This window comes from Carassius carassius, chromosome 40, assembly GCF_963082965.1.
Source record: "Carassius carassius chromosome 40, fCarCar2.1, whole genome shotgun sequence".
In the NCBI taxonomy this organism is placed as follows: Eukaryota; Metazoa; Chordata; class Actinopteri; order Cypriniformes; family Cyprinidae; genus Carassius; species Carassius carassius.
In genome coordinates, this window is record NC_081794.1 from 28456526 (window position 1) to 28479920 (window position 23395).

Below are 23395 nucleotides of genomic sequence, written 5' to 3' on the forward strand. Positions count from 1 at the left end.
GAGTATCCACAGCGACGGACTCATGTTTTGCGTCTGATGCCAAAATAAGAAAACTGATTTTCTTTTAGTGCAAATTGTCCACCGCTGAAGCACACTCTCACTACTGACATTTTGGAATGAGATCAGCTGTAATGGAGGGTTGTCATCTTCACCCTTTCATTTCTGTTCGTTCCTCATTATTCAGAGTGTATAATCATCATATATCCCTCTGTAATGAGGTGACATTTTTCTGTGATTTAAGGGGAGTGTATAATGAAAGTCTGCACAGTGGAGCATCGATGGCATGCTTTATTCTTTCTTTAATTGAATTGACAGAATTGACAGCAAATTAGTGCATGAATGTCTAAAAGCAGCTCTTTCTGTCAGTGCACTGAAGTCTTTTACACTCCCTCCTGTGTTTTAGAAAGATTCACACTCTGCCATCAATATAAAGCTCAAATGGCAGTTTCTCACACAAAGGCTTAACTTTAGAAAACATGAATATTATTCATATTTTATCTTATGACTTCTCACAGACTGTGTTTGTACCTTAAAAGAAACTTGTTTCAGACCCAAAACATTTAATGCATTTAATGATCCGGGACAAATAAGGTGTAGTGTTTTGAAATTGGCCCTCTGAAGTGCACACTAAACCCAACCTCATGTATGATGTAAAAGTTATATTGAAAAGCTTCTGTTTCACTACAAGATCACATGGACACAATGCATCAGTTTGATCAAAGATGTGACATTAAAATGTGAATATAATTGAGTATAACTGACTGTCTTCAAAGAATGATAAATAATATCTTCAATTCTAAATTTATATATATGTGTGTGTGTGTGTGTGTGAGAGAGAGAGAGATTAAATTAAATTATATATATCTTATTATAAAGATGCCGTGACCCTTCACAGAAGAAGAAAGCCGTAGTGTTAAAAACTGTGACGACGAGCGCTCATCAGGATCAACTAAACACTGGAGTTTCAAAAGCATGTGAAATATTGAAAGTTCGCGGCATAGAAAATGTGACTCTAAACGAAACGAATTGTGATTGGTTGTTTGACATGTCAGTCAAACGGCCTCATGGGCGGGCCTTGGCCAATGAAAGATGACACGGATTCCAGACCTTCAACCGTCTGTCTGAAGGTCTGACTAATTCTGAGATAACTGACTGGATGTACATAATCCCTTACACACGCACCCACACACACACACACACACACTTAAAAATAAAAGTTCTTTATTGGCATCAATGGTTCCACAAAAAAACCTTAACCATCCAACAAGAAATTCGATAAAAGGTTCTTTACAGTGGAAAAAGGTTATTTAGATTATCAAAATGATTGGATCTTAAGAACACTGAAAGGTTCTTTAAAAAAAAAAACGGTTCACTGAAAGCAAAACAGGCATCGCTGTGAAAACACCATTTTGGAACCTTTTTTTCCTACACACAGACACACACACACACACACACACACACAGACACACACACGGACACGCACACGGACACACACACACACACACACAGACACACAGACACACAGACACACACACACACACACACACAGAGACACACACACAGACACACACACTCACACTCACACTCACACACACACACACACACACACACACACAGACACAGACACACACACACACACACACACACACACACATGCGCGCGCATGTTTTATTTAGCATGTCACTAATAAGGAACAACACATGCCTTGTCACAGTAATCAAAGCAGTTAAAATATTTATTTAATTACTTAATATTTTTTCAAACCTCATTGCGAAATATTTTTAGTGTTTTACTGTATTCATTCACTTTATATATGGCAGTGTAAAAAAGTTGTTGCAATTGCTTAAAATTTACCATTTTTGTTATGATAACTTAAGAAATAATAACGTTCAGGCTTGATTTAAAATTAACAATACATTATCTATGGAATAAATAAAAGTAATTTCTAACTTCAATTTTTTTCTTCAACTGCATGATATAAACTTGCACTTCTATGAAATAAATTCACAATTTTGAGATTAAAAGTGATATTAATTTAACTTCCAGTTGTAATTATTACTTATTTTTAAAGTTGAATTCTAATGTTGAATTGCAGCAATCATTATTTACAGTGAATAAAATCGCTTTTTAAACTACAGCATTCTTGTATTTTATTTGTTTTGTTCTATATTATCTCTGAGGATCAAAGATGATCGGTAAGGTTCCATGTAAGGTTAAACAGACGCTTCTATAAATCATTTTGGCATCACATAAAATAATCATGCATTACATAAAGAACCTGTTTCTGTCATGTGGATGCAGGTTGTGTTTGACTAATGAGTGCAGGTCATATGCGACGTGACCTCTATTACCAGTGCACACTAAAGGTCAGAGGTCAGTCAGTCGCTCAGGCCGCATGATAAAGTGCATCTCTCCATCGTCAGCGAGCAGGTGTCCTTGTGTGAGGATGAATGACGCTGACACTGAACTTCACCTGCTGACTACATGCTCAAGCACTGGCCGAGCTCCAAACACGTCTGTTACAGCACTCATTACCTAACAACTACCATTAACATTAATTTAATATGTTTTACAAAACAACAACAAAAAGTTTATGCATAATATTATTAGATTTTTTTTTTTAGATATAATGTGAGTTGTGTGAAATGGTTTATTGTTGAGTTTCAGTAGATTTACAGTAATGCTACAACTTTTCTTCCAAAAGCACCTAGCAACAAATTTAGCTATTTTTACTATTTATTTGGCAACTTTTGATGACTCAAACAATAAAAAGGCAAACATTTTCCCACTAGATTACCCAAAAAGATGCCTGGCAGGACGCACTTTACTTTAGTTGCTATTTACAGTTGTTCAATTTAAAAATAAAGTAAAAAAAAAATTATCCAGAGAATTGGTAAAGGTACTAGTAATTTTCCAGGACATATCCACTATGCGTTGTAACCCTGCAACCTGAAAACACAAAATAATACAATGCGTTATTTAAAATGCAGGTAAAAAAAATATCTTGATTACATAATGACATCATTGTGCAATGACATCACAACATCATTTAACAACTTTCAGCAACATATACTTTGAAGAACTTTTGTGTGTTTGCTAAATCAATACCTAAATATCTTTTTAACATCATCCAACAGCACCACATCATCAGATTTGGATAAATGTAGCATTGCATCAGTGTGTCATCAATGGATGCTCTGCAGTGAATGGGTGCCGTCAGAATGAGAGTCTGATAATGTCACGGCAGGGATCCAATGAGGCACGGAGATAGAACCAATTGCTGGTAAGTCATTTATTAAAGGGTAATCCAAAGGGGTAAACAGTCCAGGCAGGGTCAAAACCAGAATATCCAAATCCAACATAAACAAGACACGAAGACAAGGCAAAGCAAGGCAAGAAGCGACGGACATGAATAAACTTTCAAACATTAAACAAGGACTCCGTAACACAGACTCAGACAGACCAGGTATAAATACACACAAGGACAATGAGGGAACAGGAGACAGGTGGGGAACAATCAATTACTAAACAGGAGGAAGGTGACCAAATAAGGGAACAGGAAGTGATAAGGAGAAAGACACCGTGAGAAAGGAGGACACCTAGTGGAAACCCAGGGAACACAACCCAGACACTGTGACAGTACCCCCCCTCTACGGAGCGGCTCCCAGACGCTCCACGACATGACACAAAACAGAGACCAGGAGGGAGGCGGACAGGTGGAGGCTCATGGAGAGGGACGGAGGGCCAGAAAGGAAACATGGGGAACAGACACCAGAAGTGTAAACACAAAACAGGGAGACCAGGAGGGAGGAGGACTGGAGGAGGTCCAGGGGGAGGGACGGAGGGCCAGGCTAACAGAGGGGAACCGACAGAAAACACAACAGAAAACGAAAAGCATAAGTCCATGAAGGACTTCACGTGTGGTCAAGGCGGAAACCCTCCAGGGCGGAGCAGAAGACCACCACAACCGTGTGGTCAGGGCGGAAGCCGCCCAGGGCGGAGCAGAAGACCACCACACCCCTGTGGTCAAGGCGGAAGCCCTCCTGGGTGGAGCGGAAGACCACCACAACCTTGTGGTCGAGGCCAGAGTCCCCCAGGGCAGAGCAGAAGACCACCACATCCTTGTGGTCGAGGCTGGAGTTCCCCAGGGCGGAGCAGAAGACCACCACCTCCATGTGGTCAGGGCGGAAGGCCCCCAGGACAGAGCAGAAGACCCCCACACCCCTGTGGTCAAGGCGGAAGCCCCCCAGGGCGGAGCAGAAGACCACCACATCCTTGTGGTTGATGCACAAAGCCCCCAGGGCGGATCAGAAGCCCATCACTTCTGTGCGGCCGGATCAACGGGAGGACGAGACTCTGGTAATTCCATGGTGTCTCTACTGGACTCCAGAAGATCGGTGCTGACCTAGCTCTGCTCATGAAGATCATTGGTGACTTGTATTTGCTCATGAAGATCATTGGTGACTTGTATTTGCTCATGAAGATCAATGGTGACTTGCCTTTGCTCATGAAGATCAATGGTGACTTGCCTTTGCTCATGAAGATCAATGGTGACTTGCCTTTGTTCCTGAAGATCAGAGGTGACTTGCCTTTGTTCCTGAAGATCAGAGGTGACTTGCCTTTGTTCCTGAAGATCAGAGGTGACTTGCCTTTGTTCATGAAGATCAGAGGTGACTTGACTTTGTTCATGAAGATCATTGGTGACTTGTATTTGCTCATGAAGATCATTGGTGACTTGTATTTGCTCATGAAGATCAATGGTGACTTGCCTTTGCTCATGAAGATCAATGGTGACTTGCCTTTGCTCATGAAGATCAATGGTGACTTGCCTTTGTTCCTGAAGATCAGAGGTGACTTGCCTTTTTTCCTGAAGATCAGAGGTGACTTGCCTTTGTTCCTGAAGATCAGAGGTGACTTGCCTTTGTTCATGAAGATCAGAGGTGACTTGACTTTGTTCATGAAGATCAGAGGTGACTTGACTCAGTCCTTGAAGACCACCGGTGACTTGACTCAGTCCTTGAAGACCACAGGTGACTTGACTCAGTCCTTGAAGATCACCGGTGACCAGCCCTGACTCTGGAGGATCCGCGGTGACCAGCCCTGACTCTGGAGAGTTCACTGGCACCTGACTCGACTCTGGAGAGTTCACTGGCACCTGACTCGACTCTGGAGGGTCAACTGGCACCTGACTCGACTCTGGAGGGTCAACTGGAACCTGACTCGACTCTGGAGGGTCAACTGGAACCTGACTTGACTCCGGAGGGTCAGCTGAGACTCTCATCCTTTGCAGCGGCACTGGGCAAGCAGCCATCTCGGGCCATGACTCTGGACAGGCGGCCATCTTGTACTGTAGTGCGGGGCTGGCGGCCATCTGGGGTTGTGGCGCTGGACTGGCAGCCATCTTGTACTGTGGCGCTGGACCGGTGGCCAATTTGGGCATTGGCGCTGGGTTAGCGGCCATCTTGTGCTGTGGCGCTAGGCTGACGGCCATCTTGGGCTGTGGTGCTGAACCGGTGGCCAATTTGGGCATTGGCGCTGGGCTGGCGGCCATCTTGTACTGTGGCGCGGGACCGGTGGCCAATTTGGGCATTGGCGCTGGGCTGGCGGCCATCTTGGGCTGTGGCGCTGGAACGTTGGCCAATTTGGGCATTGGCGCTGGGTTAGCGGCCATCTTGTGCTGTGGCGCTGGACAGACGGCCATCTTGTGCTGTGGCGCTAGGCTGACGGCCATCTTGGGCTGTGGCGCTGAACCGGTGGCCAATTTGGGCATTGGCGCTGGGCTGGCGGCCATCTTGGGCTGTGGCGCTGAAACGTTGGCCAATTTGGGCATTGGTGCTGGGTTAGCGGCCATCTTGTGCTGTGGCGCTTGGCTGGTAGCCAATTTGGGCAGTGGTGCTGGACTGGCGGCCATCTTGGGTTGTGGCGCTTGGCTGGTTGCCATCCTGGGCAGTGGTGCTGGGCTGATGGGCCGCATCGTTGTAGCCCATGCCCTCAGCCAGGGACCAGAACACCTGAGCCAGGGTCCCCACTTCATTGCCCTCTTGGCGATCAACCGAAGGTACTTGGTTCGCCGCTCCGCCATCTTGGCTGGGGAACGGATAAATGACATACCGCTGGTTCCTAGTGTGTCGGAGTCCTTCTGTCACGTTCGGGATCCAATGAGGCAATAGAACCAATTGAGTGAGTGTGACAGTGACATGACATTCAGCCAAGTATGACCCATACTCAGAATTTGTGCTCTGCATTTAACCCATCCAAAGTGCACACACACAGAGCAGTGAACACACACACACTGTGAGCACACACCTGGAGCAGTGGGCAGCCATTTATGCTGCGGCGCCCGGGGAGCAGTTGGGGGTTCAATGCCTTGCTCAAGGGCACCTAAGTCGTGGTATTGAAGGTGGAGAGAGAACTGTACATGCACTCCCCCCACCCACAATTCCTGCCGGCCCGGGACTCGAACTCACAACCTTTCGATTGGGAGTCCGACTCTCTAACCATTAGGCCACGACTTCCCTGTTGCTGGTAAGTCATTTATTAAAGGGTAATCCAAAGGGGTAAACAGTAAGGATGGCTGAAGCGAAACAGTCGTTCCGAAGCTTTGCGAGATCCCGAAGCGCAGATGTGTCGAAACACTGATCCGAAGCGTGATTCGAAACACCCATGTCACGTGACTATGACCAAACGAAGCCTCGAAGTGTTTCACTAATTGTTTCATCAGGTGTGGTCCGCCGAATCAGCGTTTGATTGGAACGGTCGGGAACAGACCACACAATCGCACATCTGTATAAAAGTGAAATAAACGCATTTTGACCTCGTGGGTTTTTGTGAGAGGAGTTTGACTTTGAGATAGCGGATTTTTGGTGATATAGTGACATAGTGCGATTTGATTAGTTATAGGCAATTTAGACTTACATTTAAATTTACACAACACATTGACTGAGAGGCTAGAGACAGACAGAGTATACATATAGTGACACATTAATAGATACATAGATATAAATATATATAGACAGCTAGATTAATAGATAGATACATATATAGATAGATTACAGATACATATATAAATACATATATTATAGATAGATACATATATAGATAGATTATAGATACATATATAAATACATATATTATAGATAGATACATATATAGATACATAGATTATAGATACATATCTAGATACATAGATCGATTCATATATAGATAGATAGATTTGGATAGATAGATAAAATGGAAGCTCCCCAGAAGAGATGCCGTACATCTGTGGTGTGGGAGCATTTCCATTTAGAAACCCCAAATAAAGTGAGATGTGTGTATTGTGATCGGCAGCTAGCCTACTGCAACAATACATCATCCATGATGCGCCATTTGAGGAGCACTCATCCTGCCATTTTGCAGGGTGCAGAGGATGGCATTCCCCCTGTACCTAGGCCTGCTACTGACACTGCTGGGCCATCTAAGCAAGGTATGCATTGTTTGGGATATAATTATAATTGAAATATAATTACAACCTTTTGGGACACTGTTTATAAAGTTTATAAGTTATATAAAGCACTGATTATAAACACTGGAAGGTTTCCAAATAATGAACCAGTAGGCTATACTTTTAATAGATGTGCACTAATTGAAGCTGTATTTTTCCAATGTATTTGTCTGAAAGTATGTTTTGTCTTCTCTTTTAAAAGTCAGACAGAGGGAATTGGATGAGGCTCTTATAAACATGGTGGTGAAGGATCTGCAGCCCTTCACCATCGTGGACGATGAGGGATTCAGGGCATTTGTGAACAAGCTTGATCCAAGCTATGTCCTCCCATCCCGGAAGGTGCTTAAAATAATGGTCAGCGAAAAGTACAACAAAGCCAAGGAGAAGACAATGGAGGACCTACAAAAGGCCGAATTTGTTAGCCTTACAGCTGACATGTGGTCCTCCATTAATATGGATGGATATCTTGGTGTGACTTGCCATTACATAACACCAGAGGCAAAAATGGCAACTGTTGTACTGGGTGTAAGGAGGTTTTACCAAACCCACACAGCCCAGCATCTCATGGAGGCTAAAGCCTTGCTAATGGCTGAGTGGGGAATAACCTCCAAAGTTCAGTGCATGGTGACTGACAATGCATCTAACATGATCCTAAGTGCCCAGCTACTCCACCTTCGCCATGTCCCATGTTTTGCTCATACTTTAAATTTGATTGTGAAAAAGGCACTAGATCAAACCCCAGTCATCAATGAAATACGCCAGAAGGCCAGAAAGATAGTGGGGTTGTTCAGATCCAGCTGCAAAGCAAAGGACAAGCTTGTGGAGATGCAGAGCTTGATGGGAAGACCAACTCTGAAACTGATACAGGAGGTTGACACGAGATGGAACAGCACATTTGACATGCTACAGCGCTTGTATGACCAACGTGAACCAGTGGCTGCTGCACTTTCCAACTTAAACAATGATACTGCTCCCCTGACAAGTATTGATTATGACATTATTCAACAATCATTGTCAATACTGCAACCATTCAAACTCGCAACAACAGAGATGTCAGAGGAAAAGAGAGTGTCTGCTTTAAAGCTTATACCACTGTACAGGATGTTGCAGCACAAGCTTGCACAGAAAAAAGGAAATGCAACGCAGGAATCAACTGTTCAATTAGGTAGGCCACAATGACAATACTACCCATGTGATTGGCCATAACTGTCATATTATTGTCATTATTATAAATATGTGTTTCTCCTGTTTTGGCTCATAGGCTCACATCTGCAAGAAGGTCTGCACTCCAGATGTGGAGGTTATGAGAGTTTTAGAGCCTTGGCACTGGCTACACTGCTGGACCCAAGGTTCAAAAATGTGGCATTTGGAAATGCTGCCAAAGCCCAGGAAGCTGAAAAGCATATCACACTGGAGTGTGCTTCACTGATGCGTTCAAACACAAATCCTGGTGAGCAGTTTCAGTCTGTGTTATGTTATGTAATCTGAATCATGTAATATAATATATCCTTCATATATGCCGTCAGTTTAGGATTTGTTACTAATTGCTGTTTTCATTTTTATTCAGACCCAGAAATGTCAACATCACACCCATCATCATCATCATCATCACCATCACCATCAACACCAGTAGAAACACAGGACAGTTTATGGGAACTTTTTGATACTCGCATCCATCAAACCAAGATGATACACAATGCTACAGCTGATGCCACAGTGGAAGTGAAAAAATACATCAACGATGCGTATTTGCCCAGAACTCATGATCCACTAACTTACTGGAAAGAGAGAGCAGTAATCTTTCCTCATTTGTATGTCCTTGCAAAAAAATATCTTTGTATGCCAGCAACAAGTGTCCCTTGGCTAAGTCCTTCCACAGCAGATAAATTAATATTTTTGAATAAAAATCTCTAAAAAAGTGAGACATTGTGGCTTGATTTCTTTTATTAATATTCATTTTTCATGACCAAAATAACATTATGCACAGTGAGGAGCCTATAGGTTACAAGCTTCACATATTAGAACATTATAATAATAAAAAAACAACACATTTTTTTAATGGCTCGTCAAGGTTGTTTCAGATCAACACCTGCAAGTGACCACTAGGTGTCACCGTTGAGACGGGTGTCGGATTGATTCGAAGCCTCGAAACAATATGGCACATTTGGTTCAACTGTTTCATTGGTTCACGAGGCCTCGATTTTGCCATCACTAGTAAACAGTCCAGGCAGGGTCAAAACCAGAATATCCAAATCCAACATAAACAAGACACGATGACAAGGCAAAGCAAGGCAAGAAGCGACGGACATGAATAAACTTTCAAACATTAAACAAGGACTCCGTAACACAGACTCAGACAGACCGGGTATAAATACACAGAAGGATAATGAGGGAACAGGAGACAGGTGGGGAACAATCAATTACTAAACAGGAGGAAGGTGACCAAATAAGGGAACAGGAAGTGATAAGGAGAAAGACACCGTGAGAAAGGAGGACACCTAGTGGAAACCCAGGGAACACAACCCAGATTCTGTGACAGATAAAACATCACAATAATCCACAGCACTCCACTGGAAGCAACACTGGAATGATGTGTTTCATCTTTTGTCTTCTCCAGATGTTCACTGATGGACTGGAGTGTTGTGGATTATTGTGATGTTTTTATCAGACTCTCATTCTGACGGCACCCATTCACTGCAGAGCAAGTCATGCAAAGAAACATTTCTTCGAATTTTTCAGTTTTGGATAAACTATTCACTTTAATATTGTGAATGTCATTATTCTGTTTAATTCACGTTTTGTTCTCATCTGAGAGTGTCAGTGCAGTAAAACGTATTAATATTACTGGAAAGTCAAACCTTTTAAAAATACTAAAATTTTACTCAGGGTTGCTGAGACCCTTGTGAATGGCATCCGAGAAATATCATGCAAATAAAAATATGCAGTCATCCAGAAATTCCTCTGTTATGATTGGACTTGTGTGCATGATGGATTTTTCTAGATTGAATTAATTCTCCATAGTTGAACATGACATTAACAGACAAATGACTTTACTTTTACACTCTGAATGATCAAATCTTTCTAAAATCCTTAATCTCAGTGTTTCAGGAGCTTCTCTTGCTCTCGTGCATGATGAAAATCTCCCTGAAAGCATGTTTAATCTGAGGTGGCTTTGTGATTGTGATGGTATTAGTGTGTTTCAGAACATCTTCTGTCCTGTTTGTCTCAGGGTTTAGTGGAGGTTAAGGTCAGTGCTGATCTCTCTAGTCAGAGTCAGTGAGACTTTAAAGCTTTAAACACCTTAGAGAAGAAAAAAAAGATTTGTATGCATGCATGTGGAAAAGTTTTTATTAAATAAAGGAATAATTATCTCAATAATGAAAACAAACCGTAGCACTTTACAACAAAGTCTCATTTGTTATCATTAGTTGATGCATTACATAACACAAACTTGCAATGAGTAATATATTTCCATGGCATTTTTAACCTTTGTTAACAAAATGTAAACAAATTATTTAACACAATTATTTAATTATTAATAATAAACAAACAAACAAATAAAGAAAGAAAATGTATTAACAGCTATGGAATTATATGAACATTAAATGTATACATATATATTTATGAATTTAAAAGACTAACAGATAACAAAAGTGACATTATTGTAAAGAGCATACACAACAAAACAAATAACTAAAATATTTTTAATAATAATAAGTAAATGCAATGCATCTTATCTGAACCCACAGCTGTTATTTGAAGGTGACAGAAATAACATTTTTGTGGGAACTATACCTCTCATCTTTTATGATGTCTAGCAGGTTCCAGTGACTTTAAACAGTGCAAAGCTACGTTCTTGTTCCTCCTGAATGTGTCCTTGAAGGCAAACCCAAATTGAATCCTATCTTAAAAAAAGAAGCCGTTATCTTCGTCCCTGTCCTTCAGCGGCTCTATAAAAGCGTCCCGTGGCCTCCTCCTCCTCGCCAACATGCTGCGGGCCGTCCTGAAGCTCTGCTGTGGAATCACATACCCACATCTACGTAGCATGACAGGTGCCCGACTGCAGCTTCAGCTCGATGCGTGAGCTTGTGCTTGCATTGTGTTTTTATTTATTAATGCTGTCGTTTCCATCCTGCAGGTCTGCAGCGAGCAGCTCTGGCGGCGTTCGGCCTGGAGCTCGCACACTTTCAGATCCAAGGACAAATGCCCCTTCCAGCATGGATTCCTTTGAGACGGACTGAAAGTGAGTCTGTGCATTCATATTTAACTTCAGTTTCCATACAATACTCCAGCAGAGCTGCAGTCCACTTCGAAAGTGTGGAGTCAGTAAATTGTGTGAGCATAAAAAGTATCTCCTGCTCGCCACGGCTGCATTTTTCAAATTAAAAATACAGTAAAAATTGTGAAATATTATTATAATTTAAAACAGCTGTTTTCTGTGTGAATCTGTGTTAAAGTGTAATTTATTTCAGTGATGCTCCGCTGTATTTTCAGCATCATTCCTCCAGTCTTCAGTGTCACATGATCTTCAGAAATCATAATGAAAAAATATTTACTGCTCAAGAAACATTTCTGATTATTATCAATGTTGAACACAGTTCTGCTGCACAATATTTTTGTGGAAACATGCATTTTATTTTTCAGGATTCACAGATAAAGTTATTTGAGATGGAAATCTTTCGGAACAATTTAAATGTCTTTATCATCACTTCTAAATAATGGAATGTGTTCTTTATGAATAAAAGATTGAGTTGTTTCAAATGCAAGAAAGTAAAAAAACAAACACTGAAAATTATCCAAAAAATCATCTTGAGATTTAATGATGTAAAACAATTTTTGATCACTCACATTAACATCAACACTAATCATACTTCATTTTATATTAATTATTTTGAATGTATGTATGAATGTCTTCAGAGACCGAGGCGGTGGAGCAGAGGACGTCTGAATTGGTCGATGAGGATGTGTTTTACCTGAAACAAGGAGAAACAGCGCTGGAGGAAGCTCTGAAGATCGTGGAGTCTGAGGACGGATGGCAACTAGAGACGGCTGAGGTGATCCTCGCTGAATCTAAAATCTTCAGATCAACAGAATGTGTTCTCACAGATAATGATGAACGTCTTTTTCCTTCAGAGGAATGGAGATGTGATCTACAGTAAAGTTCTCACCGGAAACAGAAAGGTTTTCAGACTAGAGGCCGAACTCAACGCATCTCCAGAGGAACTTCATGAGATCTTGTTCTTCAGACTCGAGGAGATGCACGAATGGAACCCCAGCATCAGACGCATCAAAGTAAGACTTATTTATCATTGCATTTTCTATTTTATGCATCAAGGGTGCTTTGAATTGATCAAACGTGTCAATAAAGACATTTGCAATGTCAATAAAATAAATGCTGTTTTTCTGAGCTTTCCATTCGTCTGTGAATTCTAAAAAATAAACTGTATCACTTCTAGATTGATGATTTTTGGCATCTCTCAAGCAGCTCTCAAGGACACAGCGCTGTTTAATATTCTCTCTTGATAAATCAATAGAGCTAGAAGTGTTCAGATCAGAGATAGATGAGGTTTCTCTCATCCTCTGTAAAGGTCACACAGCATCTACTTTTAAGACTGTTAATAATATGAATAAAATATTAAACAGAAATGATGTAATACTGTAACTCAACTATACATGCTCTATAATTGTTCTAATTGTCATTCATGCAGTAGTGCTTATTAATATAAAAATTATTCATAAGGATGCATTATGAATAATAAGTAAATACATTGATTCTGCACACCTAAGACTGATAGTAAATTATAAATTGTTATGCAATCAATAAGCTACAGAAAACAGGCTGAACAGAGAGAGAAACAAGGCATCTAGTGGAAAAACACACCATAGGGTAAATTAAAAAAATAAAGAACTTGCATTATTAAATTAACTGTAAGTGTTATTAGCGGGACATTAGGTGTGTTTCTAAATTAATTAGGACAACTGTTTGCATCTTTTCTAATGAAATTATGCTCAAACTACATCGAGTTAGAGAAACAGTTTTGTAGCATAAACACATTTTTAAGTTGATTACCCCAAAAAGATCAGTTCCTCTACTTTTTAAAAAAAATTTCAGTTAAAATCAACAGCTTGCTTAACACATAATAAATGTAACTTATTCATCATGTGAATTGAATGTAAAAGATATTACTAATCATTAGTGCATCATTGCTCACTGCTCATTACAGTGTTTACCTTCATGTAGCTTCAGTACAAAAATTTCAACATAAGAGAAACTCGAACATAACAGCATTTAAACATGATCTCTCCCTTCACCAAAAACACATAAATTATCACTTATTTTTATCAGTTTTCTCCTTGTTCAGTTCTAAGCAAAACATGCTGGTAACTAGAAATCTACTGCCCAATTTATAAAGCTAACAAGACAATTTAACTTAACACATAATGCACAGTAAACACATTATGTCACCAGAACTCATCAAAATAGTGTAGCCAACTAAAAAGGTTTCTGTTTTCAAAACTGTTAAAGTTCAAAAGTTCAAAACCTAGCACAGTACAAAAATAAAAAAAAATATTTGCTACATTTCTACAGTAATATATAGAAAAATATTCTGAATGTAAAAAATCAAATAGGCTACTATCAAAGCAGTTGCATGTAGCTAAACATCTTCACAAGTGTTAGTCTTTTACTTTTCATTAGCATCTATACAAAAGAGGAAAATTTAGGAATAATTTTGTACTGTAATGGAAACATGGACTGTGTAACATAGTAGTTATAAACAGTAGAGTGTCATTATTGTGTTATAATAGTATTTTTTCTTCTTCTGAAAACCTTTGCTAGTGTTATGTTAGAATGATTTGATTTGATTTGAGGCATTAATGATAATATTATTATTTTTTATTTACTTAAATGTAAAACGTTTTACAGGTTGATCAGAAAATAAAAAAGAATGCATTTGCATCGTAATTTTCTGTAATTCTGTCATATGAAGTGGAGTTGTCTTTCGAAGTTCTAGATGATGCATTAGTTGCAATGTTGAAAGGGCCGTGTCCATGTGAAATTCTGTTTTGGTTTGTTTAGACTCTTTGTTTAGACTGTTACGTTTCCGTGAAATAACGAAAGTACGAAAGACAGACTCAGCCGTAAACAAACTCTGGCTTTATGCTGCAGGTGCTAAAACACGTGGGCAGGAACACCTTGGTTACACACGAGCTTTCGTCAGAAACGGCTGGAAACCTGATTGGCCAGCGGGACTTTCTGAGCGTCAGACATTCGTCCACACGTGAGTCACGTGTTTATTTGGGCGGAGCCTCGACGCGGATGGAGTCTCTGCCGCCTCTACCGGGGATTGTCAGGTAAACACAGCGCATGCAGGATTGAAGCCGTCAAAACACTCATTAAGTGTGTCGCGATGCGTTTAGCCAATCTTTATGAATTTTTAAAATAGCTAATTTATTCACCCTCATGTTGGTCCAATCACAATAATGCATGAGCTTGTTCCCTTTTAAACGTTCACTCCCGTCATCAAAAAAAAAAAAAAAAAATTTATACAGCCTGGCCAGCCATTCCAGGAATCATCTCGGTTATGTATGTAACCTTGGTTCCCTGAATAGGGAACGAGATGCTGCGGTGACGTCACCGGCTATGGGAACACCCCTTGGTGTGACGAATGTCTGAAGCCCTATACCATCCCGCCAATCCTATTGGCCAAATAGCGCTTGGCACCACCCTTACGCATGCGCACGCATCATATACCTGGGTGCCGCACGCTATTTCGCTCAGATTTCATGAACTGAAGAAGAAGAATGCTATCAAGGTATGGCACGGCCAGGACCACAGCATCTCCTTTCCTATTCAGGGAACCATGGTTACATATGTAACCGAGATGTTCCCTTTCATAGGTCACTTCGATGCTGCGGTGACGTCACCGGCTATGGGAACGCTATACCATAACGCCTGACGTACCTGATAGCTGGGATCCAATGAAGCATCTGCTCAAGCGGAGAGAACCAGGGAGCCAGGGGCCATCCTCACATCCAGACTGTAAGACTTGATAAAAGTGCTCGGTGAGGACCAACCTGCCGCAGCACAGATATCATCTATAGAAGATCCACTGAGAAAAGCTTGAGAAGAAGCCACTGCTCTCGTGGAATGAGCTTTAACTCCTAAGGGCGAAGCGAGTCCGTGCGCCTCATAGGCTAAAGATATTGCCTCCACCAGCCAATGGGACATGCACTGTTTTGTAACCGCATGGCCTTTATTCTTATGTCCAAAACAGACAAACAGCTGGTCAGACTCATGCCATGGGGCTGTACGATCCACATAAGTCTTTAAAGCTCTCACAGGGCAAAGACTTAGATCTCCAGACCCCGCCTCAGCAGGGGATAAAGCCTTCAGGACCACCTGCTGAAAGCGAAAGGGATTAGATGTGACTTTAGCAACATAATTAGGCCTCGGTTGCAACAGCACCTTCACAGAGCCCGGTGCAAACTCCATGCACGAAGGCGAAACAGAGAGAGCCTGTAAATCCCCAACTCTCTTGAGAGAGGATAAAGCCATAAGAAGAACCGTCTTCAGAGTCAGGATTTTATCCGGTACAGTTTCCAAGGGCTCAAACGGACGCCCTGATAAACCTTGCAACACAATGGATAAATCCCATGAGGGAACTCGCACGGGGCAGAAAGGCCTCAGCCGTTGCGCACCCTGTATGAAACGAGAAACCAGTGGATGACGGCCCACTGAGGCACCGTCTATATATTTGTGGTAAGCTGAAATGGCTGCCACGTAAACTTTTAGAGTGGCTGGCGTCACTCCATCCGAAAAACGTTCCTGAAGGAACTCCAGTACTGAAGCCACTGGGCAGTAAACTGGATCCATAGTACGAACTTCACACCAGGTCGTAAACAGTCTCCACTTGAAAGCATATAAGCGTCTCGTAGAAGCTGCTCTAGAATTCAGTATAGTCTCTGTATTTTCAACAGAAAGACCGGGACATACTAACTCACTCTGCTCAGAGGCCACGCCCACAGTTTCCATAGATCTGGCCTCGGGTGCCAAATCATTCCCCGTGCTTGTGATAATAAATCCTGTCTGAGGAGAATCTCCCATGGAGAGCCCGCTAACAGATTGATCAGATCCACAAACCACGGCTGTGTGTGCCACCGCGGAGCCACCAGCAGCAGCTGTTCCACCCTGTCCAGCCGTATTCCGCATAATACCGCTGGGATCAGACGAATCGGGGGAAAAGCATACAAACTGGTCCTGGGCCAATTGTGAGCTAGCGCATCCAAGCCCAGAGGCGATGGAGGGCATAGGGAGAACCATAGCGGGCAATGCGTAGTCATGTTCGATGCGAATAAATCCACTCTCGCTTCTCCGAAAATCTGCCATAAGACGTTCACCATTTGGGGGTGTAACCTCCATTCCCCTTGCTCCAGAGTCTGCCTGGATAGCAAATCCGCTCCGAAGTTCAAACGTCAAGGGACATGAACAGCTCGGATTGACAGGAACTTGTTCTGAGACCAAAGAAGAACATGTCTCGCCAGCCTGCACAGGGGGCGACAGCGTAATCTTCCCTGATGATTCAGATATGACACAACCGCTGTGTTGTCTGATCTGAGCAGAACATGACGGCTGATCAGCAGATTCGAGAAATACTGGAGAGCCAGAAAAACTGCCAGTAATTCCAACCTGTTTATGTGCCAACTGCGTTGTGTCGCCGTCCACACTCCTTGGGCTGGGCGCCCTTGACAAACAGCTCCCCAACCGGTCAAAGACGCATCCGCCGTGACAGTCTCTCGGGAAGCACAAATCCCCAGCCGAACCCCGGCTAGAAGAAATTCGGTTGACATCCATAGTTTTAACTACATCACACACCTCCGTGTCACCGAAATCGTCTGATGCGGAAGACAACGGGGTGAAATATTTCGTCTTTTCGTCCACCACTGAAAAGGGCGCATGTGAAGTAATCCCAGACGAATTACGGGGAATGCCGCTGCCATTAGACCTAAAAGTCTGAGGCACAATCTCACTGTCACCGTGCGGCCTGCTTTGAAGCGCTGCACGCATGACGCAATTGACTGAGCGCGGGAGAGAAAGCTTTGCTGTCATCGCGCGAGAGTCCAAGTCTATTCCCAGAAAGGTTATCCGTTGAGAGGGAATTAAAACACTTTTCTGGAAATTCGTGCATAAGCCCAGGCTGTTTAAATGATTCAGCACAAGATCCCGATGAGAGTGTGCTTGAGTCTGCGATTGCGCTAACACCAGCCAATCGTCTAAGTAGTTCAAAACGCGAACACCCTGGAGCCGCAACGGGGCCAGAGCTGCGTCCATGCATTTTGAAAAAATATAGGGGAGCCAGAGCTAAGCCAAAGGGAAGAACGTGGAACTGATACGCTTTGCCCTCTAAAGCGAATCTGAGGAACTTCCTGTGTCTCTTGATGATCTGAATATGAAAGTATGCATCCTTCAGATCGATCGTGACAAACCAGTCGTTTGGTTGAATCTGAGACAAAATAGACTTCACCGTCAACATCTTGAATTTGCTCGGCGTAAATCCAGAATGGGTCGCAACCCGCCGTCTTTTTGTGGTACCACAAAATAATGGCTGTAAAACCCTGACTCCATCTGAGAGGGGTGTACTTCTTCTATAGCCCCTTTTCTCAGCAGAGTTGACATCTCCTGTCTCCTGTTTCTTGCTTCTCTAATGAGGACTGAAAATCCTCATTAGAGAAGACGAGAGGCTCAACAAAACTTTTATTCTTTACCAGGGTAGGGGAGAGTGAGCGATGTGGAGAATATTCCAGCGCTGCGCTGTCCTCGAAAGCCACGTGTCACCCCAAGCTATCGACTCATGCGGTGCCTCGGCAGTCGCAGAAGTGACATGGCGGGGGTTAGACACGGGGGCGACATCAGAAAATACTTCCACCCTAGAGCGCAGTACCCTGAGCCGCAGGCCATCACAATGGGGACAAGAGGAAAGGCTGCTAAGCGCCGCCTGTGCGTGATGTAGACCCAGACATACTACGCACCTTTCATGAGAGTCTCCCTTCGTGATGTACCTGGTACACGGCTCCTTACACCCTCGAAAACTCATCGTGTCCGCGAAGAGGAGTTAACACTGCTCGTAGAAGAAACGCTGAAGAATGCGAGATGAAGGAATGAAATCTGAGCGAAATAGCGTGCGGCACCCAGGTATATGATGCGTGCGCATGCGTAAGGGTGGTGCCATGCGCTATTTGGCCAATAGGATTGGCGGGATGGTATAGGGCTTCAGACATTCATCACACAAAGGGGTGTTCCCATAGCCGGTGACGTCACCGCAGCATCGAAGTGACCTATGAAAGGGAACCATATATACATATATATATAATCATAATTAATGGGTTTGGATGGATGAGGGTGAATAACTGATGACAGTTTTACTTTTTTTCCTGTATATTTTTTCATATAGGCTACATTTTGATGAAGTTACTATAACAGGACACAATTTGAAAGTGTTTTCATATGGTTAAGACATTGTGTACGTGTTTGGTCTGGTGTTTGTGTTCAGAGCTGAAAACGGACCCACCTGCATCATCCTGTATTCGCTTCAGGACCGTCCCGACCGCAGTCGCTTCGTCTGGCTGCTCAACATGGATGCAAAGGTACAAAACATGCACGTGTTATGATTTATGATTCTACTAGTGCTGTCAAACGATTAATCACATCCAAAATACAAGTTTGTGTTTACATAATATGTGTGTGTACTGTGCATGATTATCATGCATATAAAAATGCACACACATACATGTATATATTAAAAAAATGTGTTGTGTTTTGAGCATGTCTTTGTGTTTTCAGGGATGGCTCCCGCAGTCACTAGTGAACAAGGCTCTTCCTCGAGCTCAAGTGGACTTCACTAAACACCTGCGGCGCAGGCTGTGTGCTCAAAACTCAGAAAACAACAGATTCTGAGAGTCAGACATCAACACAGACGATATAGGAACACAGACACATGGGCGTGGTAGTGGGGGGAAAATTGGACCTGACTACCCAGGGCCCCGTCTAGAGAGAGGGCCCTTTGAAATCCCATCAATTTTTTTTTTTTTTTTTTTTTGTACTTTTTAAAATTTTTTTGTAGCCTAATTCGAATTAATTGGGCCCTCCAATTGATGTCATTATTCATTTAAAAATATATTGTTAACACCAACTGATATCCCCCCCCCCCCCAAAATGGTTTAGTCCGCCCATAGACGGCAGCCGGCGGCAAACAAGTAACACAGTGAGTCTTGAGCGGTCTAGACAGGAAGGAAAAAGAAAGGAGGCAGAATGAGGGGAAGCAACTGAGTTTGCTTGTTATGCACCTACATCCAATGCACCTACATCCAATTAAAGTTAACGTAGCCAACTCCAGACAGCTGCTGCTAATGTATGTATGCTAATGTTAAATCTTTAGCTTAGTTTGTCAACCAGGCTGCTTGTTGCTGTAAGTAAATTATGGGCCAGGCCTAACGTCAGGTTGCCAACATTAACCAGTTTCAGAAACAAACAGTGCTGTGCTTAAAAGCTATAGTCAATGCTCAATAAACTCATGATGTTATCAAAGCCAATGAATAGGGTTGCAAAATTCTGGGAATTTTCAAAGTTGGAAAATTTCCATGGGAGTTAACAGGAATATAAGGGAATTAATGGGAATTTACAAAACTGAAAGGTTATTCCTTTATAGTTGACTTTTTTTTTTCATTATGGCAGGCTTAGCTTATTTGATTGGTTTCTGAGGGTACAGTTGTCTCGTGTTCTCCTGTTCAAAAATAAATGTTTTTAATTTAAAACTTGCATCAGTATCATGGATCAAAATGTTAGTACACAAACGAACCCGATGTAGCCTAAGGTTTAAAGGTATTTGAGCACAAGTAGGCCAAATGCATCAATTCAGGTGGTGAATGAAAGAACCAGTCATTACTATAATCTGATTTGATTATAGATTTAAACACTATTTATACTTGTTTATATTCAAATAATAAAAAAAAAAAATTTCACTCAAAATTGAATTTTCATTTTGCTAACCCGCATCGTACAATGGCATGTGTAGGGTGCCCACTGACATTGAGAGTATACAGGGCCCAGAATTTGGTGCTACGCCCCTGTGCCAGACATGCAACATACACCTCAACTTTTTTTTTACATAACTATAATAACTGTTTCATAGTAATGCTTTGTTTTTGTCGCAATTACAATTCTGAGATGTAAACGAATTAAATATATAATTATATATATATATAACAAATTGTATTGAGAACTATTTTAAATAAAAGATTCAAAATATTAATATTACTTTTATAAATTATTTTATAAAAAATTTGTACTATTCAAAATCAGAGGTGGAAAGAGTACAAAAATATTCTACTCAAGTAAAAGTACCATTACATTAATGAAATTTTACTTAAGTACAAGTAAAAGTACCAGTCTGAAAATCTACTCAAGTAAAAGTAAAAAGTAGCTCATTTAAAATTTACACAGAGTAAAAATTACTTAGTTACATTTTAACAGTGGGAGGGAGTCAAAAAATGGGACAGGCCAAGGGTGTCAAACTCAGTTCCTAGAGGGCCACAGTCCTGCACAGTTTAGATTTAACCCTAATTAAACACACCTGATCCAGCTAATCTAATCATTTAGGTTTATTTGAAAACTACATGATATGTGTGCTGGAGCAGGGTTAGAACTAAACTCTGCAGGGCTACGGCCCTCCAGGAACTGAGTTTGACACCCCTGGGATAGGTCTATTAATCTCAAACTACAACCCGAATTCCGGAAAAGTTGGGACGTTTTTTAAATTTTAATAAAATGAAAACTAAAGGAATTTCAAATCACATGAGCCAATATATTATTCACAATAGAATATAGATAACGTAGCAAATGTTTAAACTGAGAAATCTTACACTTTTATCCACTTAATTAGCTCATTTAAAATTTAATGCCTGCAACAGGTCTCAAAAAAGTTGGCACGGGGGCAACAAATGGCTAAAAAAGCAAGCAGTTTTGAAAAGATTCAGCTGGGAGAACATCTAGTGATTAATTAAGTTAATTGATATCAGGTCTGTAACATGATTAGCTATAAAAGCTTTGTCTTAGAGAAGCAGAGTCTCTCGGAAGTAAAGATGGGCAGAGGCTCTCCAATCTGTGAAAGACTGCGTAAAAAAATTGTGGAAAACTTTAAAAACAATGTTCCTCAATGTCAAATTGCAAAGGCTTTGCAAATCTCATCATCTACAGTGCATAACATCATCAAAAGATTCAGAGAAACTGGAGAAATCTCTGTGCGTAAGGGACAAGGCCGGAGACCTTTATTGGATGCCCGTGGTCTTCGGGCTCTCAGACGACACTGCATCACTCATCAGCATGATTGTGTCAATGACATTACTAAATGGGCCCAGGAATACTTTCAGAAACCACTGTCGGTAAACACAATCCACCGTGCCATCAGCAGATGCCAACTAAAGCTCTATCATGCAAAAAGGAAGCCATATGTGAACATGGTCCAGAAGCGCCGTCGTGTCCTGTGGGCCAAGGCTCATTTAAAATGGACTATTTCAAAGTGGAATAGTGTTTTATGGTCAGACGAGTCCAAATTTGACATTCTTGTTGGAAATCACGGATGCCGTGTCCTCCGGGCTAAAGAGGAGGGAGACCTTCCAGCATGTTATCAGCGTTCAGTTCAAAAGCCAGCATCTCTGATGGTATGGGGGTGCATAAGTGCATACGGTATGGGCAGCTTGCATGTTTTGGAAGGCTCTGTGAATGCTGAAAGGTATATAAAGGTTTTAGAGCAACATATGCTTCCCTCCAAACAACGTCTATTTCAGGGAAGGCCTTGTTTATTTCAGCAGGACAATGCAAAACCACATACTGCAGCTATAACAACAGCATGGCTTCGTCGTAGAAGAGTCCGGGTGCTAACCTGGCCTGCCTGCAGTCCAGATCTTTCACCTATAGAGAACATTTGGCGCATCATTAAACGAAAAATACGTCAAAGACGACCACGAACTCTTCAGCAGCTGGAAATCTATATAAGGCAAGAATGGGACCAAATTCCAACAGCAAAACTCCAGCAACTCATAGCCTCAATGCCCAGACGTCTTCAAACTGTTTTGAAAAGAAAAGGAGATGCTACACCATGGTAAACATGCCCCGTCCCAACTATTTTGAGACCTGTAGCAGAAATCAAAATTGAAATGAGCTCATTTTGTGCATAAAATTGTAAACTTTCTCAGTTTAAACATTTGCTATGTTATCTATGTTCTATTGTGAATAAAATATTGGCTCATGTGATTTGAAAGTCTTTTAGTTTTCATTTTATTAAAATTTTAAAAACGTCCCAACTTTTCCGGAATTCGGGTTGTAGTTGTTTTTAATTAAAGGAATCAGTTATTTAGAATAATAATACATTTGGGCTGTTGCCAGGGAAATCAGTATCAACAAACTCATCTTTTAATGCAGAGGAAATGCAGAAGATTCATTGGAAGTGGCATTTAGATGTATTACACTGTTTAGTGCAGGACAAGAATGCATTTAACCTGCAGTTACAAATGCATGAATAATGTTATAATATACAAGACATAAAATGTTGAATACTCATTTGAAATGATAAGAAATTCATTATTTTAAAAAATCAAAAGATAGCCTACTTTAAATGTGAAATTAAAATGGCCAGTATGTGTCAGCAAGTCACTGTTAATAAGTGAGTCATTGCGATTGAACCGAATCATTTAAACGTTTGATTCATTCAGAAACGAAACACTGTCACGTTGCTCAGAGACGCAAAACTGTGCTTTGGTGGCTGTGTTTGGAATTATTTTCTGTTGTAGAAATAGAGCTAAAAAAGGCAATATGCTGTCTAAAACGCAAGTCTCTTAATTAACTTGTTTACTGAACTG

General features: G+C 41.5%; 1 protein-coding gene across 1 annotated transcript; it reads left to right on the top strand.

Moving 5' to 3' along the window:
- Positions 1–11471: 11471 nt before the first annotated feature.
- LOC132122551 (steroidogenic acute regulatory protein, mitochondrial-like) lies at positions 11472–19469 on the top strand. The gene is made up of 7 exons (XM_059532931.1): positions 11472–11535; positions 11622–11726; positions 12401–12537; positions 12617–12775; positions 14652–14836; positions 19033–19126; positions 19323–19469. The coding sequence occupies exons 1-7, from the start codon at positions 11472–11474 to the stop codon at positions 19434–19436; spliced, it is 858 nt and encodes a 285-aa protein (XP_059388914.1). The 3' UTR covers positions 19437–19469.
- The last annotated feature ends 3926 nt before the right edge of the window (positions 19470–23395 follow it).

What these genes read in the sequence shown, in the direction of transcription:
- LOC132122551 (XM_059532931.1), top strand. Translation starts at nt 11,472, where the DNA reads ATGCTGCGGGCCGTCCTGAAGCTCTGCTGTGGAATCACATACCCACAT. An exon ending in CCTCTACCGGGGATTGTCAG is followed by an intron (nt 14,837 to 19,032) that starts GTAAACACAGCG and finishes GTTTGTGTTCAG; the next exon opens with AGCTGAAAACGGACCCACCT. An exon ending in TGCTCAACATGGATGCAAAG is followed by an intron (nt 19,127 to 19,322) that starts GTACAAAACATG and finishes TTGTGTTTTCAG; the next exon opens with GGATGGCTCCCGCAGTCACT.